Genomic DNA, 26,470 nt, shown 5'->3' with positions numbered 1-26,470 from the left:
AAGATGATTGGTAGTAGGGGTGACTAATGAGTCAAAACCCAACAAAGAAGGATACAATGATAATAAGTTTTTTTTGTTAGCCGCGTTTGGAACTATCACATCAGAGTAAATCTTTTTAAGATGCGATGTCAACCGTTAATACTGATTCTGACGTTCCAGCTTTAACTTACCCGTAACACTATCATTGTGGAACACCCTATTGATACAAATTTTGAATTTGAGAGTCTAGAATCCCAAATCTTAATCATCATCCCATGTTATTGGACCAGAAGAATATATTATGATATTAACATTTTTGCTCCATATATAATGATATATAAATATATGATTAATAAAAGAAAGTCATGTTTCATCTAGAAACACACATGTTTACATATGTTTTTCATACACTACATTTTTTTTCTTTTAAAAAAAATATGTATATTTAGCTACTTAACTTTTTTATAATACTTAACGCATGTCAATTTTTTTTTCACTCACGGGATTTGATCAATACTCATTAGCAATTAACAATCCCAAATCAACGTCTGAAAACACGAATCTTTTGTCACCTGGTCGGACAACTCTCCCGCAAAATCATCAACGTCCAACACCGCCCTTGACGACTGCATCCACTGATCCACATAGTCAACCCTTGTCGATTCAGTCAACGAGTCAAGACCCTCTAAACTCGGCAACTCAATGAGTTCACTCAGTTCATCACCCGCATTAACCACCACATGTTCATCACCATTCACCGGTACGTTTAATGAACATTCACAACCTTCACAACCCGAATTACTAAACTCTTGCATGGCGGCTTTAGCGGCTGCGGCTTGAACATCACGTGGATCAACAGAAGCTGGTCGTGGCAGCATGTCTTTAAGTTGTGGAAAGTTTAGTATAGCCGAGTTGCCTTTAATACACAACGCAGCTACGTCGTGTGCTCGGGCTGCCATTTCTGGTGTGGAAAAAGTGCCTAGCCAGATTCGAGACTTTTTACGTGGTTGTCGAATTTCAGACACCCATTTGCCCCAACTGCGCATTCGAACGCCTCGATAAACAGGAGGCCGTCTCTTTGTTGTCGCGGGGATCGGGTTCAAGCGGGTTGTGGTGTCGGAAGTTTGATGGGCTTGTGACATGGTATAGAAGATGAGATGTAATATGAAATGAGTTTGAAGTTATAGATATTGAGTTATTGACTATTTATATAGATATTAGTGATACTTGACCAACCAGTATAATATATATAGTTTTTTTGTACCAAATTAAATATCACATGTAATAAAATATTGTATCGTTTTTGGTGTATGGAAAATATCTGTACTAAAAGTCCAAAAGCATGTTACGTCATTTAAATGATTCACACATTAATAACTGCCAGGATGTATCACAATATAATCAACATTCAAGATAGTGAAGTTCTAAAAGCTTCTATTTGTTTGTGGTCACTGTCGATTTGTCCACGGAACCAGGTAACTTAAGACAGTGGTGTGCGAGGTTCGGTTTAATTTCAGTTATTAATTGATATCAAATATGGGCTAAAATTTTGCTTAAAAATATATGAAAGGAATGCTTAAATACATGAAGTGAATGTATAACTACATGAAATGAATGTATAAAATATATACAATTGAGATATTAGTACATGGAAATATGGAATGAAGATATAAATACATGAAAACGATAGTACTAGACTATTAATACGTATAATAGAGAAAATAGAGGAAAAAAGTCTGGAAAATATGAAAAATATGAAGAGTTCGGCGCAGTTAAGTTAATTTTGGTTACTTTGGTTCGGTTTCGGTTAACGATTCGATTATTGCTCACCCTTTAATATATAATCATACAACTTATACGATAATGTTAACTTATATGATAATGTTGTGGTCACATATAAATTATGCTCAAGAAACACGGATTTAGAATAAAAGTTGAGGAGTAGCACAGACAATACCAAAGTTGTTCATAGGTGAAGAGAAACATATTGCATTAAAAATGTACTTCGTCAAGAGAGTTGAGGGGTACCACCGACTACCCCTCAACTGTGTTAGATCTGCCGCTGATAATAACTAATTTAACTTTATGAAATCAATAAGTGGTGGCCAAGGATTCACAAGTAGGAACTTCAAGCAACCAAGGTGAGTAGATGATCTCAAATGTTAAAACTTTTGTTGAATAATTATGTTTAAAGGGTGTAGTTTACTTTAAAGACATGTCAATATGTCATAATATGATTATGTGATAAGGCACGCTAATTTGTGATTTTAAATACTTGACTTTGAAGTTAGATTTACATGAACAATATCCGATGTGATGAGGTGAAATCACCTTATTTGATGTCAAAGAACATCGATGTGGTAAATTACATTATTAGATCACTTCAAACGTTTGTGACTTGGATTAACCTATTATGTTTGGACGCATGAAAAAATGGATTAAACATATAACATATTTAAGGCATAGTTGGAAGGCAGATTACCGTAAGGGGCTTTATCGAATGACAGTGACTTGCTGTGAAACACTAAAGGATAAGAGTGTTGCGATGGTAATTGATGTTGAGGGTGTTTTAATTTTTAAACTCATTTTAAATTGTTAAATATCTTTAGAATGGCTATTTTGACAATTTGACCAAAGGGAATCCCTTTAAGGGATTCAAAGACTAGCTATTTGTTTTGAAAATATTCAAAATGGCCTCCTCAAAAACCGTCGGCCACATGTTTCGTCTGCTGTCCGTTTGATTTGTGACTTAAAAAAAAAATCCTTCTATCTATTAATAAGAATGGTCATCTGAATCATCTGATCGTTTTTTTAAAGAAATCCGACCAATTTTATGAAATATTGGAGAAAAAGATAATAATTTTAGATAAAGAACGTAGGGAAAGTTTAGTGAAAACGTGCATGTCTTTTGTCAGGATTGAATCTTGGGATCGGAAATTAGTGGAATAATGGGGGTTATATTTAAGTTAATTAATTTGGTCGAATTTTTTTAAAAACAATCAGATCTAATTAAAATGGTCATACCCAAAATAACTTTTAGAATGTTCGGATTGACCAATCTTGTTAACATGTGGAAGAATTTTATTGGATCATAAATCGGATGAATGACATATGAAAACGAGTGGATGGCAAATAAAAACAGACGACCGACGATTTTGAAGTGGCTATTTTAGAGATTTTCAAAACAAATGGTTAGTCTTGAAATATGTCTAGTCAAAATGGTCATTTTGAAAGATTTTTCCTTTTAAATAAGGTTTTAAAGTACGAAAGATGTATAAAAAGTTATATGTATTCATTTAGCCTTGTTTAAACTTGGTAAAACACCCAAGTTGGACATACGAGAATGTTGAGTCCCAGGACCAAAGTAACTCATCTTTGCAAACAACCCTTCTAGTATAGTGGGCTATTCAACATATGTTATAGATATGTTACCAATACTTAGAAACCCCACTCTTACTTAGTATTGCTTACACTTAAATCGTATAAAGTTATTTAAGAATATTATTATTTTTACTTGCTCTTAAGAATAACTCAATTTCATTAGTTATTGACTTATTCTTCTGTAAATATAGTTTATAGTTTTTTATGTGTTTTCTGAACGATAAAAACATAGACCCTTTAAAATCTACTCCTAAGTCCTAATAATCTATATATAGTAAATGTGTAACAAAATAATTTTATAGCAAATGTGTGACAAAATAAATAAGTAAATAAACGACTTTCGTTACAAATGAGTGTCAAAAAACATTCGTAACAAATGTATGACCAAATAAATTTGTAGCAAATGTGTAAGAAAATATTTTGTAACACATGTGTTATAATTAATATGTGATTAATACTAATCCTTATAATGTTAATTAAGAATTTGGCATAGGAAATGTGTATATATTTGCGACACCAAAAATGTGTAGGAAATGGCGTTGCAAATATGTAGTTAATGATTTTTGACGAACGAACTTGAGTCCTTTTTATGTATGTGACAATTGCGTAGCAAACTGTAATTTTCTACGCATATGTGACAAAAAAAGTGTGTTATAAACAGTAGTAATTTCTAGCAGTGTCAACCGCACCAATTTAATGGGAATAAACACACTAATCATTTTACCTTGTTATATCCTAAAACCAAAAAACACCCCCAAAGATACTAAAACAAAGTAAAGCAATATAGTTTATAACAATATTAGCACATTTAATAATCAACTAACAAGAAAATAAAAGCATACAAAATTATATATCAAAAGTGTTTATATAAAATCACACATTGTGAATTGTACTTTATAACTTGATGACAATAAAAACACGATCATGTATTCTAAATGTTATATGATTACTCATATGCTAATATCATATTCTCAAATAACTATTCATGCCCAACCAACCGATATATAAAAACAACAAATATTGTTACAAATTATGAACACGCAAGCCACAATCAAACTTCGACAAAAGTAACGCTAAACAAAAATTAAAAACTAACTCGATTCAGCTCGTTTACATCTCTTCGATTAAGACTTAAAAAGTTATAAGAGTCTATATTATTAAGATTTAAGACCTTTAAATACATTGTAAAAATCGCTAGTCGAGCAGTGAGGTGGGGACTAGCGATTAATCAGGATCAATCGAGATTAATTGGATCGGACTTTTATGTAAATTTTTCAGTTTTATATATACACGCACACATTTTTATATGTAATTTTTAGTTTTATACATACACAAACATATTTTGGCCAAAAATTGACTGGCATCTCGTGGGGAACCGCTGGTTTTTGCCGGAATCTCGTCGGAAACCTGTGATTTTGGTCGGAATCTTGCAGGAAAGCGCCAATTTTGGTCGTAATCTCGCTAGAAACTGTTGATTTTGGTCGAATTTGACTGTTGACCGTTAACTGACCAACTAGCCCAATATTAATCAGTGAAGTGCCTAGTTGGGATTTTTGTAACACTGCTCGGCCCATGGGGTGGTTTTGTAATTCTATAAAGAAAAGAAAAAAAAAAGGAAATAATATTATTAAATTAATGAAGCTTCAATCTGTCAGACGGCTTGCTTTCTCTTCCACTGCGTGTAGCCTCGATGGGTTCGCTACACACCAACCACCAAACTCTCACTTCTTCTTCTTCTTCTTCTTCTTCTTCTTCTTCTTCTTCTTCCTCCTCTATATTAATATTAATATTAATAATATTATCCCCAATTATATCCATATTCTTCCTTTATGGCTTCTCGATCTCTCTTTCATTCCACCACTTTCTCATCCTACCACCTGTAAGATCCCTAATTATTGCATTTCTCTTATTATTTCACCTCTTTTCACTCCTACTTATGCTGACGTAAATCGTATAATGAACTTATTCCGATCGAATTTTATGTTTTAATGTAAATCGTAATGAACTTATTGATTTCTGTTAGCTAGCTATTTAACTGCTTCTGCATTGAATAATTAGACTGTAGTTGATTGTATTCTGTGAGTATGTGTAGTCGAATTAGACTGTTTGCGTGTTTTTGACTATTGGATAGTGTTTGTAAGTATGTGATTGATGGATTGTTGATGAATGAGATGGAGATTTAGGTTAACTTGATGAACTCTGACATCACTTCCGATTGAATTATGTGTTAACTTAAGTCGTAGGAAGTTTTTGATTTTTGCTAGCTAATTAGTTGCTGCATTGGATAAGTTTTAAGCTCTGATGATTCTCGTGTTTCGTTAGGTTGTTAGTTATTGTTTTAGTGTCGTTGTTTTGTTAGAAGTAACTGTGGAGGATTGAATTAGACTGTAGTCAACTACAGTCTAATCCGATTCTCCACCCCTCCTTTTTACACGATGACGACACAAAAACAATAACTACCAACCTAACGAAACACGAGAATCATCAGAGCTTAAAACTTATCCAATGCAGCAACTAATTAGCTAGCAAAAATCAATAACTTCATTACGACTTACGTTAACATATAATTCAATCGGAAGTCATGTCAGAGTTCATCAAGTTATCCTAAATTGCCATCTCATTCACCAAGAAGCCATCAGTCATACACTGAGAAGCATTATCCGGTTTCCAATCCAAATCTATGTCGATAGTTAAATATGTAAACTGTTTAGATAAACACATGCTAACCATATACAATCAACGTCTCAAATTGATTATGAATGGTGATTTTGGAAATTTTAAGCTGTAATAAGCGAAGGCAAATTGAAGAAAAATAGGTTTAAAGTTATTTCTTTGTGTTTTAAATAAATTAATGGATGTAAACACAAATGAATAACCTGCTCATATTAAGTATAATCTCATTGATTACTCTTGAATAAATTCAACAATAGAAGAAAGCAGTTGAGCCAAATAATTTGTAGTGTAGCAGGTATACATAGACCCACTGTGCAACTAGCAATCATGAGCCACTAGTCCATTCTATATAATCTTCTCTAGTTCTCTTTACTTTGGATAGGAAACTGGATAATGTTTTTGGAAATTTTCAAGTATTAAGCAGAGGTGAGTGGAAGAAAAATAGGTTTAAAGTTAACTCTTTGTGTTTTAAATAATATGATTGACATAACCACCAATGAATAAGCCTGCTCATATGAAGTATAATCTCATTGATTCCTCTATAAATTCTATAATAGAAGAAAGCAGTCGATCCTCTTAATTTGTAGTGTAGCTGGTATATATTGACCTATCAATATATCATGTAGCAATCACGAGCCACTAGTCCATCATGTTTAATGTTCTTTAATTCTCTTTACTATGTATTTAATTTGCTATCTTCTAGCAGCCTGTAGTTGGCTTTTGCTTAAAGTCTTCTATGTGCCATTCTATTTCAATTGCATCTACACTATAATATTATTTCTTCTAGACCTAGTGATACAGTTGTTAAATCCTTTTTTAAAATCATGGTTCCATATTATTAATAATTATCAGAAAGGCTAATGCATAACAATAATTCATTGTGCCTTAGGGAGTCTGCAGGATCAGAAGAAATTGCAAAACTCGCAGCTCATTCATCTTATGGGTCTAAGGTTAATTTGAAAGGGCAAGAGATCGATATCTCTTCAACGAATAACTTTTTGCACGGGTTCCTATCAAGGCATTGCATTTCATCCCAAAATATAACACTAAGTCGGTCTTCATCAAGATCATTATCATCCATTTCTTGTTTGGCCCGTGATAAAATTATTGTTGATGATAATCATTCTGTTGGTGTAACAAACACCGATGAAGTGGAATTTAACCGTGTTAATTCTCTTGTATGGATGCTGCATGAATCTGCCAGGAGCTTTTCCCTTGCCATTCAGACTCTGGATTTGGCTAAAAGTGGGCCCGAGCTTTCAAACGCGTGGATTGGAGTAGATGTGCATGCATGGCATAAGCGCATTGCATATCAGGTATTCTGAAAATGGTTTAAAAGTGTTAATTGTCTAATATTCAGACGATAAACAAACCTTGATATTGATTATCTTTGTATGCTTTTGAGTTTAAAGTTAAGCAATATGGTCATGTACTCATGCTTCTTCTATCATCATCATCATCGTACTCAGTATATCCCACCAATAGCAAAGCTATGGTAGGGTCTGAGGAGGGTAAGATGTAGACAGCCTTACCTCTACCCCATAAGGATAGAGAGGCTGCTTCCGGTGAGACCCCCGGCTCGATAGTAGTTTTGCATCAAGCCTTGGACATAAGGCACATAGCACTCAATCATCGGGACCGGCTGATCGGAGAAGTGGACTTGTTTCTTTCACATAAATTATATTTTGTTTATTTATAGGTAGCAGTATATGCTTTACTGAAAGCTGCGATAGAAGTGGACTTGTTTCTTTCTCAAAAGCGTTTCAACAGTCCTGTAATTGAACTGTAAGTGCCTCTAATTTTATACATCTATCAATTTGTAAACTTCATCTTGTTTAACAGCCATATGTGCTAACTTTATATATATGTTTCTATCTCACTATCTCAGTTTGTCTGCAAAAACGTTGTTTCTTGGTGAGTTTGTTGTGAATCAGTTGAATGATAAACACCCGAAGTTGGTGCAATGGCTTAGAACCGTGGAGCTTCCACGCATAGCAGGATCATTCATTCCATTATTCAAGAGGTGGTCCGTTGAATATGCCGGAAGGTATGCAAACAATCTCATCATTCTGAATCATTGCATTATTAATAATTCATTATCATTGTTATTAAAACAAATTTATCCAGTGGTGTTGCAGGAGTTATTCTGGCTATAAGTTGCTGCACTGCTGTGAGAAAGTTGGGATCAAGACGTATTTCTTGTGCTTTATTGACCGAGTCAATTGATGATATGTTGCTGGAGCTTATGGACTTATCATGCACAATTGTGACAGTTGATAAGTTGCATCATTTGGCACTTGAGGCAGGATTTGAAAATGAATTTTTGTTGCATTTTGGTAAAAAGGTTTTGCCAAATAAGAATATTGAAGATGTGGAATTTTGGATTGGGTTGGTCCAAAAAAAACTTTTGGTAGCATTTCACAGAGAAAGTGTAATAACTGGCAAACAAACATTCAGTGACAAGGTCAGTTGCATCACACTCCATTATACCTTACTACCTTTTTAAGGGAAATTATAGCAAAAAAACAAAAAGAATGATAAACTTTTCACCCTAAATTAGTTGTGTTAAGCCATATGAAACAAACAAAACTCATAATCGTGAAACTCAAAACTAAGCATTAATAATTAAAAAGGGCTAATGCCAAAAACCTTAGCTGCCACATCATCATTTTTAGCCTAATAGCTTGTACCTATTACCTTCTATTAAGAAATTGGAACTTTGGGGGTTTTTATCAAATTTTAGAAAGTTTAAGCGTCTTTCTTTTTTGGTCTAAAAAAGACTGGACCAAAAGTGGTTTATCCATTTTATGCAGTTTATTGTTACGGTTACCTGAAATTGAAATTTGACCAGAGTTGGATACTTTTTATGCAATTTGCCATTAGTAATTTCACAGTTTTTCATGTAATGGAAATTAATAGTGTAGAGCTTCTTTATCTTTTTTTTGAGTTGCCTTTTATTTCTCTTTGCATTAAACTTTAATTGGACCTTCACTAGTATAGTAGTATCTTGTAGCGATTCTAATTTTGCAAATTGCAAAATGTGAAGTCACAATTTCCAATCTAAGTTTTTGGTGTTTCGGTTTATTGTTTGCGACTTTGTGTAATAGTAATTCCATATGCTCATACAGACTGCACAGACTGCTTTAGCCACTCTGGGGATTTTTGCATTTCTTGGAAGAGAGACAAGGTTATTCTTATCTGAAATGAACATAAAGGATCTTGATGAGCAGATCAAAGACTTCCTCAGGTAAATGGCTCAGTTAGTGTGACACAAACTTGTATATATTCTAACAGATTTTGATAGCTTTTAAGTTTCCAAATTTGCAGTTACTTGGAGTGTGGTAGCCTGTACATTTGTCCTAAATTTAGTTCCCTACCCGAGTATCAGCTCTTCATCGAGGTTTGTTACGTACTTTATTTCTCATATTAGTGTAAATGTTGAATCATGTTTACGCTTGTAAGCGAACAGAACAAAGCATGCTCGTGTTCGTTCGTTTAACTTTAACTGAACAAACAATCGAACACGGACAATTAAACGAACTAGGCTTTCTTGTTTGTGTTTGTTTGTTAAGAAAACGATCATGTTCATTCGCTAACAATATAAATGAACGGTTCACGAAACGAACGAACATGTCGTCATAACTGAACATAGAGGAACAAACATAACTGGAGCTATAACTAGTTAAAAAGTAATGTGAACGAACGTGACATTTCTTCATGTTTGTTCGTTTAACTAAATGACACTTTTTTTGATCATGTTTGCTCGTTTATTAAAAGAGCGAACATAAACGAATTTCCATCGAACGATTCACAAACTGTCCACTGAATGTTTGTGTTGTCTTTTTTTTTCCCTAGATTAAGAGTTAAAGCTTGACGATAATAACATAATTTTTTCGAATAAAATATTCTAGGAAGCTTATGCTTTTTGACTATAGTTCTTGTCACTTTTGACCCGTTTGTCCCTGTCGACTTAAAAATGGTTGAAATTTTCACCTGTACAGCTGATGTAATCATATTGTTCTCTCAGGTGGTTATAGATGAAATTGGATGGCTGGATTTTTATGCACCACTTAGATCCAAGTTCCATCATGATGGTAGAAGATCAAGACAACATGCTATCCAAGCAGAAAAAGAAATAATTCTTTATACTGTTCTTACAGTTTGCTATGATGTTTATTCTGGATACGCTCACTATACTAATTCTTCTCAACTACCAATGGATGCAAATTTGCTTTCATTTCTGCTTCGAAGGTAATACGTAGTTGCTTAATAAATCTATGATAAGTGGGGCGTTTGGATACAGTTTTAATCATTGTTATGTCTGCTTTCATATTTGCAGTCAGACTTTATTATCTTACTGTCTCGAGGAGTATTGGGCTGCTTATGACAAATCAGGGTAAGCTAGTTTAGTTACCATATTTTTCAAACAACACGCACTTACATGTTTATATGTTTATCTTTTGCAGTGAATTAATGAACTTTTCAGAACCAATTGTTCAAAGTAATAAAGCGATGACAAACTCATCTATATTATTGGAAAAGTCAGTTGATTTGATGAAAAGGAGAAGTAGTCAAGGTGGATCTACAATTAGGAAGGTATAAACATTTTATTATATTTTTTGTTTTGTAAGTCTTCTTATATTTTCCATGTATCAATTTTTCAGGGCACTAATTTAGCAGGAGTTGACTCTGTAAAAACCGAACCAAGGCCATTATATGAACGCATAGTGAGGGAATCCACCATGAAATTGGTTTCTGCTAGTAATGTAAGTCTGCAAAGGCTTTGTTAGTTTGGTTATAATTAACATCTAGGCTGTAATTAATTGTTACATCTTTTTGATGTATAGGACATATGGATGGGCACTCGGTTATTATTTATAGATGTGAGGGATGCTTTTGGGCTTCTTGTGAAGCAATTGAGTGGCAACAAGATTACAAATAGGGAAAGAGGGAAGATAAACCGAACACTTAATGATATTGCTACTCTTATTCCGATCACAATCCTAATGTTAATTCCTGTAAGGATGTAAATATTAATAATTCTGCAAAATGTATATTCTCTCAACAAATCAACAAGCAATTTTCTATTACATTAATCATATGATTTTTGTAACTGTTTTTGTATTTGGGCAGGTATCAGCTGTGGGCCATGCAGCAATGCTAGCAGCCATCAAAAAGTACATTCCATCATTGGTACATTTCATTAACACTCTCTTGTTTCTCATGCTTTTTAATTACTTGTTTAACATGCCGCAAAATGGGCGGTTTAATTTCATAAATTATTGTTTGCATACACTTTGGGAAATTGTTTTAAGGGCAAATACTATTTTTAACAAAGCCCTTTCCTGTAAAAGTGTATAGCGATTTTTTGCACATAAAAAACCAACACTCTTTTTTTATAATTCTTTTTATCATTTAAGTCCCTTAACAATTTTTTACACATTATGCTCGGCTTGCGGTGTGCACATATAATATATATATGTGTGGAAAGTTAATCATGCATCATGTGGTGGAGTTGATAGATGAAAGACAAGAGGTACATGCACCAATCGGCTTGATGCAAAACTACTATCGAGCCGAGTGTCTCAACACAAGCATCCTCTCCTCTCTATTCCTACTCTCTATTCTTACGGGGTAGAGGTAAGGCTGCCTACATCTTAACCTCCTCAGACCTTACCATAGCTTTGCTATTGGTGAGATTTACCGAGTATGATGATGATGATGATGATGATGTGATGATGAAGAACTTTTTTTTACACATTAAAATCCCCCCACATGTTAAATTTGAACAAAGTTGTGAATTATTTTATTTAATAATACATGTGTGTGGATGATGTAACTCAAAATAAAAAATTAAAAACATATAAAATGGTTTCTGTAAATGTTATATTTTAAAAAAGTTATTAACAAATGATTTTTATCACTATACTAATGTAATTTGTCAAATAATGTTTTCATGATTTCATCTTATCATAATTAAAAAAAAATTATTTTCAAATTTAACACGTTGAGGGACTTTTATGATAAAAAACAGAAAGTATGTTGGTTTTTAATAGTATTTGCCCATACTTAAATCATATGATCTTGTTTTGTTTTCAGTTAGATTATTAAGATTTCTTTATCTTGACGATTCTTTTTGTGTTTTCATGCGTCCACACAGATTCCTTCTCCATATTCATCAACTCGGCTCACCTTGGTGAAACAACTTGAAAGAACAAAGAAGATGGAAGTTGAACCATGGGCCAGTGAAGATGCGGGCCGGACTAGAGAAACTAGTAAAGAAAGTGAAGATAAAAGTTTTACAGTGACGACCTCCTAGGTCCACAGAGCCATGGTGTTTTTGGTCTTGTTCGGTAGCTTGTATATGAGTAGATGCTGATGTATAATTTATATCAACATTTTGCTAGTCCCCTGCAGATTTCGGTTTAAAGTTCTAAAAAAATGAGAGGAAACACAGGTCACTGTTTTCAGCTTGTTTTGTTTCTTAAATATGCCCCTGTGGATAGGTTCGGTTGTGTTCAACAAACAAAAAATTTGGGAAATAAGACATTCTTTTCGTTATGAGGTGCCGCCACTACTATAATTAATGATGCATTGAAGTAGGATTTCTGGCATGGATGTTTACAGTCTGGTTTGATCAGTTTTGATAAAAAAGATTCTAGATCAAACTGCTAGCCAGAGCAAACCGTCTTGGCTAGTTGGATCGGCTGAACCAGCTGGCTTAACTGGTTTGCGGTGATGACATTAGTTTGTCAAAATGATAAAAGATGATTCACTATGGTTTGCAGTGATTACATTAGTTTATCAAAATGATAAAAGATGATTCCCTAGTATATTACATATATGCACCTACATAGAAAAAGTGACCTAGGGGTGGCAAATGGGTTGGGTTGGGTTGGGTCGAAACGTGTCATGGGTCGGAACGGGTTAGGGTCGGAATGAGTCAATTAAAAAAAGGGTTGTTTTGGTTCGGGTCTGGGTCGGAATGGGTCAAGGTCGGAACGGGTCAAAACGGTTTTCGGGTCGTTTTTTTAAACGAGGACAACGGAGGAACCGTTTTAGTTTTTTTACTTTTTTCATTTTTGATTTATATTTCGAGTTATAATTTTTTTATTAATTTTTTTGAGAGGTTTTTGATAAAATCATCTTTTTAAACGAATCTGAATTGTTAAATCGACAAGCTAATTTTTATCCTAATTTTCGTTTTTTTGAAAAACGAACAAGGAATAAAATAAAAATTAGGAGTTATGCTGTAGGTTCAATTTACACGATCGGTTTCAACTTCCAAACGATCTGAACCTTTAAATCGACAAGCTACAAAATCGAATAATGAACCGAGAATATCCTTTAGCATAAATGGGTAGACAATGTATATGTAGGAAATGCATCATAATGTTTTTTTTTCTTCTATTATTGATATTTCTTCTCATATTTGATGTCAGGGTTAGAGGTGCACAAATCGGGTATTATGAAAAACCGGGTTCGGGTATGGAACCGGGTTCAGGTATGATCGGGTATTGAAAAATCGGGTATTAACAATAATCGGGTCGGGTTCGGGTCGGGTATTGGCTTGAAAAACCATACCTTGTGTACCGGGTTCGGGTAGGGTATTGAACCGGGTCTTCAATACCCGGATATTTGAAGACCCTATTTTCGGGTATTGAAAAAAACCCGTTTTATGGGTTTTGAATACCCTATTTTTCGGGTATTAAAAAAAACCCATTTTCTACAGTTTTCTTCTATTAACTGGTCTGCTTCATTTTTTTATCCTAACTCCGATTTTTTGCATACAAACTTCAAATTTCATTCAAAAAACAATGATACAAAAAACATATATTTTATGTGTTTTCAGTTGTTGTTTGGTATATCAAAAGGTGTTAGCTCTAAACAAGTATTTATATCATATACGTGCTCCAAAAAAGATTCGTTGGAGAACGACTATATGGACAGCCACACAAAAACATGTGCACAAACACTAATATCCTAGCATGCAAAAAATCTTGTTCAGGTATGCAAAAAACCCGGGTTTCGGGTATTATCGGGTTTAGATCGGGTACGGGTTCTGGTTTCAACATTGAAAGTCATACCCTATCCGTACCCTACGGGTAGGGTCGGGTTCGGGTATTAAAAACCCGGGTTTTAGAAAAATCGGTTCCATGTTTTTTTTTCGGGTCTGGTTCCGGGTTCGGGTTTTTTGTGCACCTCTAGTCAGGGTCAGCCGGTCAGGGGTCAAGAAGCCCATAAAATCACATGCATTGATTGGTACAAATGGCCCACCCACGGCATGCTGGTGAAAAGAATCAAACAAAATGGCCCGATAAAGTAAATGGGCCCACCACTACATATCCATGATGACAATGCTTCTACCAACTTCACTCATTATTCAAAATCAAGAAAAAAGACTTGAATCCACACATAATTGATAAACACAATAAAACCAAATTCCATTAACTTTCATAAATAAAAAATAAAATAGAAAAAGAAAGAAAAACAAACAAATTGCTTTCCTTCCTTTTATTACAATTACAAATTCATCTCATTCACAATAAAAACTTAAAACTCGCTGGAAAGGTGAGCATGTTCATTGCTAATAAACACATTGCTGTAAATGGCTCCGGCTAACCCACCACCAATGAGAGGTCCGATCCAGTAGATCCAGTGGCCAGAGAAATCACCACTGGCCACAGCTGGTCCGAATGATCGGGCCGGGTTCATTGATCCTCCAGAGAATGGACCGGCAGCCAAAATGTTGGCACCAACAATGAGACCAATAGCAAGGGGTGCAATTGTGCCCAAAGCTCCCTTCTTGGGGTCACATGCAGTGGCATAAACTGTGTACACTAATCCGAATGTAATTATGATCTCAAACACGACTCCTTGGATAGCTCCAACACCGGCACCGACTGCATGGATAGGCACGGCCTAAAAAGGAAACGTATGGTATAAGTAATTATGCATAATGTACAACCCTTTTATGCTTGTTACGCATAATGCAATTATGCCCGTTCAATATTCAATAAAAAAATCAATATAATTTAGAAAAGATATTTTTCAGTAAAAGTCACTCTAACCTGTTATGTACAACTGTGTCTTTTAGAAACCGTATATAGAAAATGTGTATTATCATATTCTTACATGTTAAAATCCCAAGCGAAAAAGAATATATATATATATATATATATTTGAAAAAAGACCTGATTTTAAAATTTGTTTCAGGCCTTCAAAAAAGTTGAGCTGACAGTGTCTTTACTTACCAGGCCTCCAGTGACATAGCTAAGAAGGAAGGATGCGACGGTGGAGCCAATGAGTTGGGCAATCCAGTAAAAGATACCGGATAGGACGGTAATCTGACCTCCAACAACCAATCCAAAAGTGACAGCTGGATTGACATGGCCACCAGAGATGTTGGCAGCAATGGAAACCGCAACAAAGAGTGCAAGTCCATGGGCAACCGCGACAGCCACTAAACCCGCTGGGTCAAGGGCGGCATCGGCTGTTAACTTGGCTGCACATTACAAAATATTAACAATTAGTTTACGCATAAAAACATGAAATTTGCATGGGAAATAATAATAATAAGAAGAAGAAAGTGAGAAAATGTATATACCATAAGCAATGGCGGACCCGACACCGGCGAAGACGAAGAGAAGGGTGGAGATGAACTCAGCAACGTAAGCTTTGATGGAGCTTGAGCTGAAGGAATCATCAAAACGACCAAATGCAATTCCAGGCATTTTTTTTAATTAATTAAATAATTAATTAGTTTAAAGAAATTGAGAAAAGATGAGGAGAATTGGGAGTGGGCGCTTTGTAAATGACACTAAAGTCCCTTTATATAATGGAAAATTCAAATATAATAATAATAATAATAATAATAATAATAATAATAATAATTTAGACGATGACAAAAATGAATTGATGTAATACATGTATGGTATTTTGAAATATACACTATTAAGAAGTTTAATTATAATTGTAATTACTATTCTTGTGTTGATAGTTCTTAGGGAACTAATTAAGAAGTTTAATTCATTTTGAATTATAGGGTTTTAAAAAGATGGTGTTTACTTATCGACGTCCTAAATATTTAAACAAAAATTTGACACGGTGCAGAAAACGCATCAAACAGGTATCTTTGATTCTTTGAACATGACTTGCATACGTTATAATTATAAAGTTACACCAAAAAACACAAACGTGAATAAACTATAGTTTAAAGTTTGATGTTGGTTTACATTTTTAGGTATTGACATAATATACCCCAAAAACTCATAAACCCGCCAGATTGACCTGAAACTAACACATTTTACTAAACGTGTTTCTTCTAAAACTAAAACTTATCTGTATACGTTTAAGCTAAACCATAAACCTGATGTTCTATATATTTTTTTCTTTTCAAGTTTTCTTTGTTATTGAAAGTTTACTTGTTTTAGTTATGGTTTAAGTGTTTTTTAAGATTTGATTGACTAATAAATCAAATATTTTATGACATAATTATATGTTAGTAGTTAGATTACTATATTTTTGTATTAAAATTATTTTGGATAATAGAAGTTTTGAGGATAGAAAGGAATATAACGTTGTCTATGCAACTATGTGGGGGTGGAATCCTGGCTGTCAATAACATGCTTATTGTGGAAGTGTCTAGAACTCAATTTTTTTATATAATTCAAACATGTCCTTTTGTGTTTGTCATTTTGATATCTCAATGGATAATCTATTTTAAATCGTTTTTGATATAAAGAAGAGATATATTTTTATTTGAAGCTTGTAAACACGACTAGTGACAAATTGTGAGGCTACAAACATGGATGGGAGGATATTCGGAACCTAGACACCTATTTGATTTAAAAAAGTAACCCAAGGTGTATTACACGGGGTGGTAATTTTTTATTAGCTAACTCACTCATTAATCATGCTTTTAAATCCATACAATTTGTTCACCACGTGAATCGTTACCTTAACCTAATCAGGAGGGGCACCTTTCTAACATTGATACAACTAGGCTACAAGCTTTTTTTTATGCTAATTAAACACCATTAGTTGATCGGTATGTCTTTGAAAGTTATCCTAATATCTGAACATGTATAATAGGATACTCGAATCCTCTAATAATGGACATTGTAAGATATCTTGACATTTCCTAAATACTTGGTATCGAAAGGACACCAAGAAAACCTACATACATGCATATGAAAGATAAGTTTGTCCAAACGACGCTATTCAAATGTCTAACATTCAAATAAATTCAGACAATCCGTACATTCCGTACACTGTGATCATTCCCAACTATTGAATAATAGTATCACTAGAGTGTCCGCACATCTTCACGAAGTTACATATATGCATTTGAATATTCGAAATATACATCTAGTTGTCTCTCTCCCTCACCACTCACTATCATTTCTAGTCATTGATTTTCAAAAAATAATAATAATTACAAATAGTAGCTTAATCGTCTAAAAACAAATAAAATAGTTTTTGATATCCTTTTTATCGTCTTTTGATAAAAATCGTGATTGATTAAAGGTGGAGAAGAGGTGAACACAATGAGCAACTTTGGGCCACAAAGTCCACCGACCATATAGAAAAAATGATAAAGAGACATTTTGGTTGGTATTGTGTAATTGTGATTAGGAGTGGTTTAATTTGGCTTCATGTTAAATTGTTGCTTCTTTTTATTTATTTTTTAATTTGCCTATTTAATATAATATATTTTCGTTTAAAAACAAATGCACTTATAGATCTGGATTTACAAAGTCCTTTTTTTTCCAATGTTGATTTGAATTTACAATATCCTTTTATTTAAAAATCGAAGCTTCATTACGAATATATAATCACAAGTTTACTATATACGCTTTGCATCGTGCATGAATGTGCTCTAATTACTTCGTGAGTAAACAAATTGCTTTGAAATAATATATAACAAGAAATATAAATAAAAATATAATAAGAGAGATACTTTCATAAGAATATTAATATATTATCGCTTGAAAACTGGATATACCTAAGAAAATATAACATTATTACATAAAATATATGTAGGCGTTATGTTTGCCAAAACCTTTTTTTCTATTACATAATCATATCGCCGGTCAGCCTATGAACCCACCAAATCAACCGAATATGAATCGACTTGTTTAAACTAAATTCAAATCATGAATTTTGTGTAATGTAGTAACGTTAAACATACACGATAAATTCATATCAAAACCTAAAATTTCTTGTCAACTCACAATTTTCTATCTAGTATATAACACAAAAACTAATCTAATCTGATAGCCATCCCATGTGAGTGTATGCACAAAAGCTGTATGGATGATAATGACATTCATTTTTATACTTTTCTATAAGACTATGAAGTGACAAAAATGAAATTTCTGGCAACTGTATTAAGAGGCGTGTATGGATATAGAGTTCATGGCTCAAAAAGATAAAACCAAACCAAATTAACATGAACGAGGGGCATATAATTTGAATAAACATTATACTCTTTTTTGAGTTTAAAATACATTAAACAATGTCATTGACTTATTTCAAAGAAAATCTTTTTCTGTTTCAAACCAAACCACTAAGTTTAGAACCCAGCTTTAAGTTTGGCCCAATACAATAGTTAGTTGGGTCGGTCTGCTGTTCTTAAAAATAAAGTTGGCCAGTCGGAGTCCGACCCATGAAGATGAAACCATCCAAAAAATAACAAAGTTTTTTTAGATATACAATTAGAGGTGCACAAAATACCTGGTACCGAACCCGACCTAGTTTTGAGTTTCTCCCCAAACCTGTACTCGGAACCAGACCCAACTCGGACCCGTCGAAAACAGTTCCTTCTTTACCCGGTCAAAAACGACCCGGCCCTACGGTCAAATACCTGACAATGCTTGGAACCGGTTCCTAATTGAACCGGGTTTGATTTTTTTTACCATACCCGTAACCGGTTCCTACCTGGTTCTGGTTCCTAAAAATACATGGTTTATGCACCTCTATATACACTATATACAATAGAAATTGAATCGTTAAGGCCGACTTTTTAAATCATAAATAATAAGTTGAACCATATAAATTCTAAACCAAACTATTTTCTTTGGTTAAGTTAGTTTTAATGAGTTATAAACTCCTCTATTCATATAGTTATTTGATCGGTTTGTTAAAAGGACTATCTCAGATGATATAATATGAGACACAAAGATTGTAAGGAAATCATCACCAATAATCCGTTAGGAGAGGTCCCCACAAAATATTCACCCATTAATTCGTTAGAATTAGAGTTAAGCAATTGTTATTATAGATTTTGTACTTAAGAGATGTGAGATCTTCTTGTATTTATACATTCTTAGTACGATAATATATTGCCCATTCTATCATTGGCTTATTGAGTTTTACCAACTCTTCACTTGGTGGAGGTTAACTAAAGAAAGTTAGTGAATGGCGATAGCGACTTTGTGGCGTGGTAACTTACAATAGCTCTTTTGTCTATCGACAACTAAGGAGCTAAAAGGACGCGGTAGCATCTTGTACGTCAATACTCAATAGGATCTAGAACTTTGATAGCCACGGCCCACGAGTCTTCTATTGATACCGATGTAACTGAAAATTCATTACTCAACCCAATCAGTGCAAATGTTCCACGCCTGTATAAGAAATTCACTTAATGTCGAATTGCACGTATTATAAACATCTCATGTTCTTTTGAACAATATGGTATAGGTATGTAAACGAACCAAACGTTATGTTCGACAGAAAGTTCGTTAATGTTCATTCATTTAATAAACGAATGAACAAAAACAAAAAGTTTATGTTTGTTTAATTAAACGAAAATGAACACCAATAACTATAAGCTGAAAATTAAATTTGGGGATATCTTCCGAGAGGGTTAGCAATGGCTCCTGATGACACTGGAACCACCACCACCACCACCACTACTGCTGCTGTTGTTGTAATCGATATGCAGAATGATTTTATATTAGCAGATGGGTCAATGCGCGTTGACGGTGGTCTACCTATCGTCCCCAACGTTATCAAAGCCGTTGAGGTTGCTAGACACCGAGGCTTCCTCGTTGTTTGGGTGGGTACTTTCTTATTTTATTATTATTATTTATTATTATTATTATTATTATTATTATTATTATTTGTTGTCAATTTAGTGATTAACCGAAATTAACTGAAAACCGAAATGAATTAATTGAAAGTCGGTTAGGGGTTTTTTAGTTAACCGAAACCTAACCGAACCATTCATATTTTCATGTATTTCTAAGCAACATGGTTGGCTCATTATGTTAAGTAAAAAATTTTAGCTCAAGTTTGGATTTGGTTGTTAACCGAACCGAACTAAAAACCGGCGCACTAACCGAATAACCAAACCGATTTCGGATATGGATAATACTCGAACCAAACCGATGTTTGCTCACCCCTAGATTACTCTATTACCCATTGACAAAAATAGATTAAAAATGAAAAGAAAATGTTTGTGGTTATGGTAACGGAAAACGGGTACGTATGTTTCTGGTAATCATGTATGGTATCGCCTAATACCATATCCGTCCCGTTCCCACATTAAACTAATCGCTTACGCGGTCCATGCTTGAATACCCGTCCCGACTGTTAACTTTCAGTGACAAAAAAGGTTTTTTTTTGTTATGTTTTTTATATCTGTCTTTAAGTTTTGTGTAGGTTGTGCGAGAGCATGACCCGCTGGGATGAGACGTTGAGCTATTCAGGAGACATTTATATGCTGATGGAAAACCGAAACCGACTTCAAAAGGAAGCAAAGGTGCAGAACTGGTTGATGGTCTAGTCATAAAACCAGAAGACTATAAGGTGGTTAAGACGCGCTTTAGTGCGTTTTTTAATACACATCTTCATTCGGTTCTACAAGGAGCAGGGATTGATAGTTTGGTGGTTGTTGGTATGTAAACATTTTTTGGATTAATTTTGTTTTGTTGTTTTTTATGCTATTATGAATGGTTTAGTTTAGGTGTATTATATGCTTGGTTACAGGTGTTCAAACTCCAAATTGCATAAGGCAGACTGTTTTTGATGCAGTGGCACTTGATTACAAGTCTGTTACTGTTATTGTTGATGCCACTGCTGCTGCTACCCCCGATGTGCACGCTGGTATGCTTATTTTCTTTCTCTCTCGCTGATACTGTTTCAATCTAAACGGGGTCAGGCCAGTTTCGTGTGGAACCCATGAACTTATTTTGCTACATGGGTTCGCAGCTTGACCCGCTTATTTTAGAAAAAAATATTATTATGTAATAGCTTAAACATATTGTGTATTTTATATCAGAATTTAAAAGATAAAAGAGAAATGAGCATCAAGTTATATATTTTTAACATACTTATTTTATATACATTTGTATTTTGGTTGTAGATGTGTAACTTTTGGTGCGCACGATGTTTACTTGTTTTTAACCGCCCGTTTGGCTGCCTCTAAATTTTAGATGTGCATGTTTTTTTGTATGACTTGGCTTTTCTTTAATAAGGGTTCACAGCTGCTGAATTCACAAATTCAATCTTTATATGTTATTTGAGCAAAAACTTCACCTAGGTTGCCAACAGGGTGTAAACGAGCCGAGCCCGGATGAGTTCGAGGTTCAAAGCTACTCACGAGCCGGGCTTGAGCTTAGATGAGACTGGGCTCGGATTTACTCGTTTACCCACTGGTTGCAAATAGTCGTTTCAAGGTTCATGTTGTCACTGGTAGAAGTATCATTGATGTTGATATTCTGTTATGATACGCGAGTAGTATAAAAGTGACATATATGAAGCCTTAGTCCTCTAATTGCTTGAGCTAGTAGATTAAAACTTGTTAATTAATTTCGTTTAATTTTTTTAATCAGCCAATATTTACGACATGAAAAATATCGGAGTAGCAGCTCCGACACTTGAAGAATGGTGCGGGTTAAGTAACTGAATCGGTAAAACCGGGGCATTTGTTGTATCTGTGTGACGTATAATATGTATTTTGTTTATATTTTGTGTTTTTCATAGAATACAAATTGTTTGATAAAATGTAAGAATGACAAGACTATGTGGCAAAGTCTTTGTTTGATAAATGATAATGTAAGAATAACACAATTATATATATTTTATGTTCATTTGTCTCAAGGTTTAAGACTGTTTGAACTCATTTTAAAAGATTGCTTAATGCTGTTTCTGATTGTTGATTAAATTTAATATTTGTGTTCTTCATTCCGATCACTCTTTGGATCCGATCTTTTAAAGACCCGTGTCACAAGAAAAACGTGTAGATATCCAAATGTTTACAAGACGGTTGACACCGATGGGCAAATATAAAGAATTTAAGGGTGCAAGGAGTGGTCATCCCAACCTAATTCATCTCTCTCCCATTCTCTTCTCCGTGTATTTCAACATCGAAAGAGCCAATGTTAATCATCATGTTAAACCGCAACCACCTGAATGATAAGATGATTTTTCAGACCATCCCACACCGCCAAGTGATTAAATCCATGCCACTGGCGGCATGTTCAGGTGTTTGGGACGGTGTGAGATTGGATTTAAGACGATGTGTGCATAGGATGTCACTGACTACAAATACTTACTACTCTCAGCCGTAAAATTTATTTATATATAGTAATATATATATATATATATAGTAACTACTTGTTCATACCGATAAAACTAGAAGCTAAAATGTGGTTTTGAGGAATAATGACCACAAAAATGTGAATATAACCATTTAGAAAGAATTACCGAAATACTTGATCAAATTCAAAATACTTGATTGATTTTTTTAAGCAAGTTTAATAAATAAAGCGGCGGCAGAAAAAAATCCCAAGAAACGGGTCGAAAAACTATAATGTATGTACAAGAGAGAGAAAAAAAAACGGGACTAACACCCGTATGTGTTGCATACTTTCATGGTATTAATTTGTTCACCCTTGCAATTTGAGTTCTCTGTCTGCTTTTCAGAATGACTTTTTGTTGGAAGATAGCCCGATACGTCTTGATGGTGGTCTAGCTATCGTCCCCAACGTTATCAAAGCCATAGAAGATGCTAGGCGCCGAGGCTTCGTTGTTGTTTGGGTAATTTTTCTATACTAACATACCTTGTTATTACCTTTGTCAATTTTGTGATTTAACATTATGTTACATGTTAAGAATTTAAGGACCCGCGCGTTGCCATGGAGAAGCGCTATTTTGTAAACAACAGATAAAACCGGTACCAGAATGTATTTACACAATGACCCTTCAACTAATTACAAATGTATAATAGACACAATATTAATAATAAACTTAAAGCACTAAGTCTAGATTATATTCTAATACCATGATCATCAAGACAAAAGGGTTGTTTCTTTTGGTATGATTTTGTAATTTTTCCGCATACAAAATGAGTAAGATCCGTGTGACAATTGAAATGGAGTTTTCTTGTTCGGGGATCCTTTATCTTGGATTTAGAAATCAGACATTATTTCGGTGCTTCTTAATCCTTTCAAATTGGCCCGTTTTGTTTTTATAACTAAGTTTTCATGTAGGTTGTGCAACAGCATGACCCGTTGGGAAGAGACGTTGAGCTATTTAGGAGACCATTTTATGCTGACGGAAAACTAAAACCGACCTCAAAAGGGAGTAAAGGCGCAGAGCTGGTTGATGGGCTAGTCATCAAACCAGAAGATTATAAGGTGGTTAATACGCGTTTTAGTGCATTTTTTTATACAAATCTTCATTCGTTTCTGCAAGGAGCAGGGATTGACAGTTTGGTTGTTGTTGGTAATCAACTTTCTTGATAGTATTAACTATTATGTTTTTAATGTCATTATGAATAGTTAAGTTTACTAGTTTAGGTGTATATTTGAATACAGGTATTCAAACTCCAAATTGCATATGGCAGACAGTTTTTGATGCAGTATCACTTGATTACAAGCCTGTTACTGTTATTGTTGATGCTACAGCTGCTGCTACCCCTGATGTGCATTCTGGTATGCTTATTTTCTTTGCTTTACTGCTAGTTTGCGAATAAGATCCATTACTAACATTTGTTGGGAAAACGTACTAGAGAAAACAAGGCGTTAATAATAATACCATAATTTAATTAACATAACTACGTAAACGTCAACATTTATATATAGGGATAATGTATGCGGAGGCTATCCATGGCGGAAATGCCCTTAACGTTTTTGAAAAGACACTAAGACTGTAAACTCAATGCGTTCGGGTCAACCTGACTGTTATTAATTAAAAACTAAAGCTTATTTTGTATTTTATGCCAAATTTTACAAGATAAAAGAGAAACTAAGCATCAAGATTTATATCTAAATTCTAAAGCATAATTATTTGATATACATTTATATTTTGGTTGTAAAATTGTTATCTTAGAGTATTAATGTGCTTGACAGGATTTTTGGATTCAACCCATCAACTCACAAACACGACTCACTCACATACATGAATTATTTCAAAAAGAAACTCATGAGTCGATCTCGAAATTTTAAAATGGAGTTTAAAATGAGCCAAGTTCGAGCTCCAACGCTTGAAGAATGGTGCGTGTCAAGTAACTGAATCGGTCAAAACATGGGCATTTGTGTTTGTAAACTGTATGGGGGTGTAATATAAACAAGTAGTGTGGCGTAGTAGCATATGCCTTATTAATACTTAATCATGACTCGGTTTGTTAATCGGTTGCTTCCTCTTATTAACTACTCCGTGTTAAGAATCAATGGTTTATGTATTTTCATCATATTTACTATATTAAGCCATAAGACTCTTAGATAAATAAGGCATGTACCATTTGTAAGCGTAATACAACTATTGTATCATATTATCTGGTTTAATTGGCGGATTTAGAAGAAAAGTTAAGGAATAGCACAGACTAATTTTTTTAGAGGTAGATGATACATATAAAACGAAGATAAAGTTTGTACTAAAATATAATTCGCCAAGAAAGTTGAAACCTATGATAGAACTACCCTTGTTGTTCATATTTACATACCTACGTATTTTGTATTTTGCATAGAATTTAAATTTTTAATGTATGTAAGAAATAAAAATTACAAACATTGTTGGTAATTTATGTAGCTAAGTCTCAGTTTGATGATGATTGTGGTGGTGACGTGTGTTTTAAGCATGCGCAAAAGCATCCTGCATTCCTACCTAGGCTTAACCCCAACCTATAACATATCATTGGAACTAATTTCTTAATGTTATGTCCTTTTGATAAAACATTATTGTTAGACAAAATAAGGGGACAATCTTTTGAACCCCTAATATAAGTACCTAAGCCACCATCCAATCATAAATTGTCAATTCATTTGAACCCTAAAATATGTATATTTTAGGTGGAATGGGTTCAATCTTTTCAATCCAACTAGAGTTGGATAACTTGGAGTTAGATATATCATGATGATGAAAGAATCACATCACATTTCATTATGTTTAGTAGTAGGGTAGAAGAGTATGTAGAATTAGTGAAAAATTGGTAGAAAAATGATTAAATTATTTATTTTAAAATGGGGGGTGTCCAATGGCTCCTTTTACTGTTCCCCAACACTATAATCTCGGCTTCATTCACGGGTTAATGATCCCAGCCTTCAACACAATAGACTTGTGGCGGTATTCCTACCCAACCAGGGAGTACCTGATGCTCGTAGCCGCCTAGAGCATCCCAATCACCTTTAGGGTAAGAGTTATGAGATGTGTGATGTGTGATGTGTGATGTGAGATGTGAGTTGTGAGATATGAAAAAGACAATAGATAACGCGTAAGATACACATAGACGGTGAGTGCTTTTACATTTCACGTCAAGTTAGATTCGTTATGGTGGAATGAAATATGAATGTGATGGTGAATATGGATGAGATAAGTAATTGGTTATATTATTAATAAATAATTAAAAAAAAAAAGAAATACCCTCACGCCCTCTAAGGTTCTCTCACCTCTTCACACACACTGGGATGTGGCTATGCGTGTTCATCGGATCAGATATCGGTTATTTGGGTTGTTTGGATTGGTTTGTTCGGATTTGAATTTTTTTTCTTGAATCCGAAAACCAAACCGATCCAAATTCAAAATTCTTAACCGAACCAAATTCACCCAAATTCAATTCGGATCGGTTAGGTTAAAATCCGAAAAAGAAAACCAAATTCAATATGAAATACTTAATCTGCATTGTACAACTCATAAGAATTCAGGATTCTTACATGAGATTGAGTTATTGAGGATTATACCCGATGAGAAGTGAAATCAAGCCGTGGATGCACCTTGAAGGCCTGAAGTGGAATTGTGGAGATGGATTTGGAATTTTGGATATTTCATTTGATTTCTCCACACTTTAGAGTTTTGAAAAGGGAAGCTTGGTGGTGAAGTAGATTACTGGACTCGTAACATAAAACTTATAGTAATAATAAAAACAAACCCACATACAGTCCGGTTTATTTATTATCACGATCCAAAAAACCGAATTCAAGATTCGGATCGT

The 26,470-nt window shown here is 34.1% G+C and overlaps 3 protein-coding genes and 2 pseudogenes across 4 annotated transcripts; 3 read left to right on the top strand and 2 right to left on the bottom strand.

The window, feature by feature from the left end:
- Positions 1 to 502: 502 nt before the first annotated feature.
- Positions 503 to 1,267, bottom strand: LOC143586157 (ethylene-responsive transcription factor ERF037 pseudogene; annotated as a pseudogene).
- Positions 1,268 to 5,134: 3,867 nt separating this feature from the next.
- LOC143588092 (uncharacterized) lies at positions 5,135 to 12,493 on the top strand. Its single transcript, XM_077069200.1, has 14 exons — positions 5,135 to 5,239; positions 6,923 to 7,349; positions 7,733 to 7,818; positions 7,922 to 8,080; positions 8,161 to 8,497; positions 9,162 to 9,280; positions 9,361 to 9,433; positions 10,061 to 10,284; positions 10,373 to 10,429; positions 10,500 to 10,629; positions 10,698 to 10,799; positions 10,881 to 11,051; positions 11,167 to 11,226; positions 12,194 to 12,493. The coding sequence occupies exons 1-14, from the start codon at positions 5,190 to 5,192 to the stop codon at positions 12,350 to 12,352; spliced, it is 2,154 nt and encodes a 717-aa protein (XP_076925315.1). The 5' UTR covers positions 5,135 to 5,189; the 3' UTR covers positions 12,353 to 12,493.
- Positions 12,494 to 14,465: 1,972 nt separating this feature from the next.
- Positions 14,466 to 15,846, bottom strand: LOC143588084 (aquaporin TIP2-1-like). Its single transcript, XM_077069195.1, has 3 exons — positions 15,641 to 15,846; positions 15,288 to 15,538; positions 14,466 to 14,955 (listed from the first exon to the last, which is right to left on the bottom strand). The coding sequence occupies exons 1-3, from the start codon at positions 15,765 to 15,767 to the stop codon at positions 14,587 to 14,589; spliced, it is 747 nt and encodes a 248-aa protein (XP_076925310.1). The 5' UTR covers positions 15,768 to 15,846; the 3' UTR covers positions 14,466 to 14,586.
- Positions 15,847 to 19,874: 4,028 nt separating this feature from the next.
- On the top strand, positions 19,875 to 22,037 carry LOC143586147 (putative inactive nicotinamidase At3g16190; annotated as a pseudogene). Its single transcript, XR_013144664.1, has 4 exons — positions 19,875 to 20,095; positions 20,701 to 20,935; positions 21,028 to 21,144; positions 21,873 to 22,037. The product of XR_013144664.1 is annotated as a putative inactive nicotinamidase At3g16190 (transcript).
- Positions 22,038 to 22,502: 465 nt separating this feature from the next.
- LOC143586828 (putative inactive nicotinamidase At3g16190) lies at positions 22,503 to 24,016 on the top strand. The gene is made up of 4 exons (XM_077068294.1): positions 22,503 to 22,606; positions 22,947 to 23,079; positions 23,532 to 23,766; positions 23,859 to 24,016. Exons 1-4 carry the CDS (start codon positions 22,503 to 22,505, stop codon positions 24,014 to 24,016), a joined length of 630 nt encoding a protein of 209 aa, XP_076924409.1.
- The last annotated feature ends 2,454 nt before the right edge of the window (positions 24,017 to 26,470 follow it).

Source organism: Bidens hawaiensis, unplaced genomic scaffold (genome assembly GCF_021521415.1).
Source record: "Bidens hawaiensis isolate Kalapana, Puna unplaced genomic scaffold, B.hawaiensis_p1.1 tig00001575_1, whole genome shotgun sequence".
NCBI classification, from domain to species: domain Eukaryota; kingdom Viridiplantae; phylum Streptophyta; class Magnoliopsida; order Asterales; family Asteraceae; genus Bidens; species Bidens hawaiensis.
Note: the sequence above shows the minus strand (reverse complement) of the source record. Positions and strands in the feature narration are given on the sequence as shown.